We start from the raw sequence: 7,446 nt of genomic DNA on the forward strand, positions 1-7,446 counted from the left end.
ATTTCTGTGTCTATTAAGCTCAATGGAAGGGGGAGGGGCTGAGGGAGCAAAGAGAGGAGAAAAGGTAGCACTGTACAGCACATTATCCTACAATTTCATCTCACCAAGCTTCCAAACTAGCACTGACCTTTCTGACCTCTGAATCCAGATTTTTATGTGCCCAGACAGTCTCCAAATGGCAGGGCTGTTTGTCTCCTCTTCCTGCTCATTCATCCCCCTCAGCTTCTCCCCTTTCCATAGGTTATAATGGACAAATTTGACTTTACTTTGCTTTTCTGTAATGAAGAAGACTTTGCCTGAGAATGCGCAGATAAGAAGTGAGGAGGGGAGAGGCTGCAAAACAGCTTTTCGAGTACAGACTTTTTTGCCCAATAAAACCTATTACAGAGTTTCTTAAAGGGGTTGTCCAGTGAAAATGTTTTTCTTTCAAATCAACTGGTGTCAGAAAGTTATATAGATTTGTTGTTTACTTCTATTAAAAAATCTCAAGTGTTCCCATACTTATTAGCTACTATATGTTCTGCAGGAAATGTTTTATTTTTAGTCTGACACAGAGCTCTCTGCTGACATCTCTGGCCGAGACAGGAACTGTCCAGAGCAGGAGAGGTTTTCTATGGGGATTCATAGAAACCTGAGACAGAGTTCCTGTCTCGGCCAGAGATGTCAGCAGAGAGCACTGTGTCAGACTGAAAATAAAACAACTTTTCCTGCAGGACATACAGCAGCTAATAACTATGGGAAGGCTTGAGATTTTTAAATAGAAGTAAATTACAAATCTTTATAACTTTCTGATATCAGCTGATTTAAAATCTGATTTAAATGACAGATACACTTTAATGTTTCAATTCCAACCCTTATCATCCTCATGTGAACCTATGCAATGTGTTAGTCTGCATGCAGTAGTTGTATTGTAATCCTTTCTATCTATATGAACCTATCCATGTGTGTTTCCCACAGGTGAAGCTGTCCATCTAGCCCGGGACTTTGGGTACATCTGTGAAACAGAATTTCCAGCCAAGGCGGTGTCGGAATACTTGAACAGACAGCACACAGACCCCACTGATCTGCACTCCAGAAAGAATATGCTGCTGGCTACAAAGTGAGTGCCAAGTGCTGTGCTCTTACTGCTATGAGAGAGACCTGCACATCTGCCGATCCCTCCTAATCCCAGCCATACCCTTCCTCATTCTGCTTTCCTATTGTCTTCAACTACAAAGTTAAGGTCATTGTACTTAGCCCCTGTGGCGTTTGGATTAGGGTCACAGTATTGCAGCCCCATAACTTTGGGGTCAGGATCTCAGTGCTATAGTCCAGTCTCTTTGGAAACCAGACCCCAGTATTAAAAGGATGCTCCAGTTTTTTTTTCTTTCTTTGAAATCAACTGGTGTCAGAAAGTTATATAAATTTGCAATTTACTTCTATTTAAAAATCTGAAGCCTTCTAGTACTTATCAGTTGCTGTATGTCCTGCAGGAAGTGGTGTATTCTTTCCAGTAAGACACAGTGCTCTCTGCTGCCGCCTCTGTAAATTACAAATCTATATACATTTCTGGCACCAGTAAATTTGAAAGAAAAAAAAACATCTTGTCGGAGTACCCCTTTAAATCCTTATAGTTTTGGATTCGGGATCCTCGTACTGCAGCCCAATAGTTATGGTTCCAGAGTCCCAGAACGGCAGCCCTATCATTTTGGGATCAGGATTTCACCACTTCAGCTCAGTGTATTTGGATCCAAGGTCACAGCCCTGCAATCCCCTGTGTTTGTAATTGGGGTCTAAGTATTACATCCCTGTCATGTTGGTTTGAGCTTAAAGGGGGTTTCCAGTGCTACAAAAACATGGCCACTTTCTTCCAGAGACAGGACCACTCTTGTCACCATGTCCATTAACTTCAATGGAACTAAGTTGCAAAACCTGCACCTAAACTGGAGACAAGAGTGGTGCTGCCTCTGGAAGAAAGTGGCCATGTTTTTGTAGCACTGGATAACCCCTTTAAAGACCTCCGCTAGTCTTGTTCTCTGAATTTTACCTATATTTTTTAATTAACTGTATAGAACTCTGTCAAACATATATACATATAGGGGACGATTTATCAACCATGGTATAAAGTGAGACAGGCTCATGTGCCCCTAGCAACCAATCAGATTCCACCTTTCATTCCTCACAGACTCTTTGGAAAATGAAAGGTGGAATCTGATTGGTTACTAGGATCAACTGAGCCAGTTTCACTTTACACCATGTTTGATAAATCTCCCTTATAACCAATGGCAGAGCATTTTTTCTTCTATCTATGGCACCATAAGCCTTGGGTGATGTATCATAATGTGTTAGCTGAATGTCTATGTATACAAGCCAATGGACGTATCTATACTACCTAAGGGTAGACATATGTATAGCTTCAAGTAAAATTCACCCTCATTGCTGGACAATTGTAGAGGATTTCATTCTGTATTACAATACATCAGTTTATATTTGGAGCTTCCGGATGTTTTTCGGTTTTGTAGCGTCATCTTCCTGTTCTTCAGAGCATTGTCTTGTGGTTACTTTGTCCTGGATAAAACTTGATCACTAGATCTTATATATTTGTACATGGACCCTCCAGGAAGGCTGGAGATACTTGGACCTCTGGAGGCTTAAATAGTCTTATTTTATTGACAACATTTTTAAATACTTGGACTGGGAGCTGTGGACAATATTGGGCTGATGTTGATGAGCAGTGACTGAATGAATGAATGAATGAACGAATGAACCCAAGAAATCCAATGGGGTGGTTATGCTGTATTAGGGTTTATTCTAATCCTATACTATATATTCGGAGAAAAAGTGAATGAGTTTAGCTTTAGGCCATGTTCACACATAGTATGAAACTGGCCATTCCGTGACCCGGCCAGGTCACGGAACGGCCAGTCTCAGAAAAGATCATTCCGGATGGTACTGCAGTACGGGTCAGATAATGGTGCGGCCCCATCAGAACTCCCCACTGCACACAATGGAGTGTGCGGCCGGAGCCGCTTTCTCCATGATGTGCACTGACATGGTTTTCTGCGGCCGGTATTCACTGAATAGAGGCTGCAGAAAACTGACATGTCAGTTTCCTACGGCGCCGCTAGGGATCCCAGCCGGAGTGTATACTATGTGTATACACTCCAACCGGGATTCCCTCAGCCTGCAGCACTACGTAAGTACAGCAGAAATCACGGCTGTTGTAACAACAACAACAGTGTGAGCATAGCCTTAAACTGTTTAAATCCTGCTGAAAATGAATGAATGCATTGGAGGTGATTTGCAGAAATTGAATGAATAAGTATTAAACTAGGACCAGCCACATCAGATAGTATATATGGAGGAATGAATGACAACTGGGATCCTACTGCCATATATAAATGAAGGTTTTATCCTGGCATCATTCTTAAAGGGTCACTCCTAAAATACCATCCCACGTACTCTCCACAGTTTAGAGAGAAGCAGCTCATGCCATACTTTATGGCTGCTACTTTCTGTGCCGTACTGTTATTATAATTATTAGGACTTGTATATGTAACTCACTAGGCGCGGGGTGGATGTACTGGCATCATGACCATCTGGCATGAGCTGCTTCTCTCCACATTAAACTATGGAGACTAAGTGGGATTGCCGTATGGGAGGGAGAAACCCTTTAGGTTTTGTTGGTCACACAGTAGTAAGTCATATATTTTGGGTGCACTAAGGTTTCATGGCTTCAAGTTATAGCTTCAGGTCGAATACTGAAGTATGATCCCGACGTGTTTCTCTTCTCATGGAAGCATAGGGGGGTAGGGGGGAGTTTTAGCCAAATTTATCAAGATGTCTTGAGTGAGAAAAAAACAAAAACATGGAGTCCATTGCTCACACATGTTTTGCTGAACATAATTTGAATTTCATTGCCTTCTTCTCCAAGGTCAGGAGATATCGCTGGCTCAGACCTTTAATTACTTTCAGATCCCTTTGAAGATGTGTAATCCCTGACTTCTTGCCATTTACTTTCTAAATTCAAAGTTTCCTTTCACATTTTAGGGATTTGATTGACAAGTCAGGAAAAGCAGCAATTATCCCATAATACCTTTAACCCTGTGGGGTAATTAGATAACACTTAGATATAATCATTTAGCATGGAATTAAGATTATAGAAGGGGGATTTACTACAGAACTAACTGTTTGTTGAGGGCGGGGGGGCCTGCCTTTGCTTCTTATGAGGTTTATGCCTACATTAGCAATATTTTTCTTTTTTGACTACAGAAAATCTATTTATTAGATTATTTATTTCATTATTTTTTTATTTGCGCGTTTATTTTTTAAAATGTATTTATTTATTTATATGTCCCTGAAATAGTTAAGTGGATTTTTAGTTATTTATTTTTATACACCTCCCCCCTCTATAATTACAATCCCCCTATATAATTACTTCTTTTCCTATATTTTCACTCGGTCTCTTTGTAATTGATTCCGATTTGGTTGTTTGTTTGGTCTCCATTCCCAATCACGAACTGAATGACACGACCTGCGATTGCCCATTGTATTGTATTGTTTAGGGCAAAAATAGAACTGTTTAAAGGGGTTATCCAGCACTACCAAAACATGGCCACTTTCTTCCAGAGACAGCACTGCTCTTGTCTCCAGTTTGGGTGCAGGTTCTGTAACTCAGTTCCATTGAAGTGAAAAGAGCTTAATTGAAAACCACACCTGAACTGGAGACCAGAGTGGTGCTGTCTCTGAAAGAAACTGGCCATGTTTTGTAGCACTGGATAACCCCTTTAAGGCTGCGTTCACAGCTATAGTATACATATTTATATATATATTATACAGTCTATATACATTATATCTCTATACATCTACATTATATTTTTATATACACTAACCAGACCACTGCTTTCAGAGCAGAGTGGTGGTTGGTGACCTAGACAATGAGCTCATACACATGTAAAGTAATAAGCCCGGCACTACTAGACTCCAATTCACACACTGGGATTGCTTGGAGCCGTATCCAAGACACTTAAGACTTTGATACTATAGGTGGTGCTCTATATTAGGAGTAAGTCCATATAGCCTAGATAATGAACTTTCATCAATGGGAGCAAAAGAGTGTCATTTTAGGAGGCAATGCAAAACTATTCAGTTATATGTGCCCTACAAGTTAAAGTATGTTACATGAGATGAGAATACCCCTTTAATTAACAATTTAGAATTTTACAAGAATTTTACCTTGCTGTGTTGGGGTTTGGGCTTCTGGTTTATATGTACATCCTACATTTTTGTAGGTTTCCTCCAAAATTCCAAAAACATACTGATAGGCTAATGGGCAATGTAAGTGATGGTTATCTCTGTGGGACATATCAACGCTATATTTATTATTAATATATTTTTCTGATACTTACGTCTTCTGTTTTGTCATTTGTTTCAGGCAACTTTGTAAAGAATTCACAGATCTGCTGGCCCAAGACAGGACGCCCATAGGCAACAGCCGACCAAGTCCTATCTTGGAACCTGGAATCCAGAGCTGCTTGACTCACTTTAGTCTCATCACCCATGGTTTTGGCTCACCGGCCATCTGTGCAGCTCTCACAGCTCTCCAAAACTACCTTACCGAGGCCCTGAAGGGAATGGACAAGATGTTTTTAAACAATAACAACTCTAACAGGCACACAACTGGAGAGGGACCTGTTAGTAAAAACGGTGACAAGGAAGAGAAACACCGAAAATGAAACCGGGACATCGTTTATTTAACATCTTTCATTTTAGCTTTAAAAAAAAAAAATACTGGACTGGCTTTGGAAAATTACAAATTCTATATATAAATATATCAGATCGAGCCCTATAGACGAGTATCCAGCGCACAAACAGAAAACACAGGCTCATTGTTTGCCAACAACTTTGTATTTATCTCCATTTTTAAGGACACTTTCTAGAACTCCCCAACACCCTTAAAAAAGGGCAGTGACCATTTACTGGAGATTTTATGGAATGCAATCTTTTTCTTATCTCCTTTATGTCTGACCTGTAAGCTCCTTTGCTGCTTCCTTCAGAACCATTGGGAGATGTCTTAGAAGATTGGAAGGAATTTTGGGAAGCTGCAGCTCTTGTGGGAGCACAGTTATGGAAATATCCTTTCTCGATGGGATGTGACGATGCCATGAAGTACACTACTTGGACAGTCATCCTCCTCCATTCAACAATCAAAGACCCAGGAGTTGCCTGTCTCCTGTTCCTATTAAGTCTTCACTTTGAGACATTTATTTGTTGTAGAATATGTGTTTTATACAACCCAAGGTCAATGATATGGCCGATCCCTCGCCCCCATCTTCTCCATACAAGTAATATCCTCTATTTGACCTCTTACAATTAATGTTTTCACTGTAAGTGTTGATTTAGAAAAATGCATTTCATCCCAGTGTATCATTTTCAAAAACATTTCAACAATTCCACCAATGTCAGAAATCACCCTTCTAATCTTCCCCCACAAACTCTCCATAGAGCTCAAAAATAACTCAACAAATGGTACAATAGTAAAAATATACAAATAATTCCTTACAATGAATTTCACCAATATCCCCTTATTGATAGGGAAATCGGAACAAATAAAAGCTCTGTACAATCACATAACTGGTTGCCCGGTAACTTGATATTTCAACTATGTCATAAGTGGTTTATAATCTGTGGTAGGGATCAATATAAAGACTTGAGAAACTCCCCAAAGGTCAATGAAGATTTCCAGTGTGCTAAAATTGATACTATGTCATGATACTCTAGAAAAGTCAACCGGTAGTATTTCCAGCTGTTATATGAGTCCATTAGGCACACCAGCTATAGGGCCTGTTAGGACACATGGCCCTATTAGATATGTAGAGTTGCACTGTTATTTATTGGGCGTCTACATTCCAGCTTTTCTTAGCTACTCTTCATCAATTTGAATTGGTGTCATTTTGAAATAAATTTATACACGAATAATTCAATTGTTGAAATGTATATATATATATATATATATATATATATATATATATATATACAATTGGTTCAGTTACAGATACATCTGCAACAAAATTGGAAAAAAAGTTAAATGCTAAAATTATAATTTATTTCAATAATAATTGCAATGACATCTTAAAAAGCCATAAAATAATAAACAACAACTGATGCCTATGTTATTATATGGATTTAACACCCGTAAGGGAGACCCCATCTAAACTTTTCACTGTCCTGCTACAATAATAATGTTTTTCATGTAAAATATCTTTGTATTTGATTTTCTATTCTGTGATGCTGTAAAGATTTTTTTTTTCCATTTGTTATCACTGTACCTTGTCATTTTATTCAAGGCTGTGCTGTGTATTTTCATGTCAACATCATAAAATTATATTGATATTATCTGCTCTTTATTTCAATCAATCTTTTATTACTGTTTTAAAAATATTTTTTATTTAGTAAAATAAAAAAAAT

The 7,446-nt window shown here is 38.8% G+C and overlaps 1 protein-coding gene across 3 annotated transcripts in view; it reads left to right on the forward strand.

Moving 5' to 3' along the window:
• TFAP2B (transcription factor AP-2 beta) overlaps positions 1-6,938 on the forward strand; it is a 33,537-nt gene extending 26,599 nt beyond the window's left edge. For all 3 annotated transcript variants that reach the window (XM_069974041.1, XM_069974043.1, XM_069974042.1), the window contains exons 6-7: positions 958-1,099; positions 5,414-6,938. In XM_069974041.1, coding sequence (XP_069830142.1) covers positions 958-1,099; positions 5,414-5,714 — 443 coding nt within the window. In that variant the 3' untranslated portion in view covers positions 5,715-6,938. The remainder of the gene's footprint in view (positions 1-957; positions 1,100-5,413) is intronic.
• The last annotated feature ends 508 nt before the right edge of the window (positions 6,939-7,446 follow it).

Source organism: Dendropsophus ebraccatus, chromosome 6 (genome assembly GCF_027789765.1).
Source record: "Dendropsophus ebraccatus isolate aDenEbr1 chromosome 6, aDenEbr1.pat, whole genome shotgun sequence".
Lineage (NCBI taxonomy): Eukaryota > Metazoa > Chordata > Amphibia > Anura > Hylidae > Dendropsophus > Dendropsophus ebraccatus.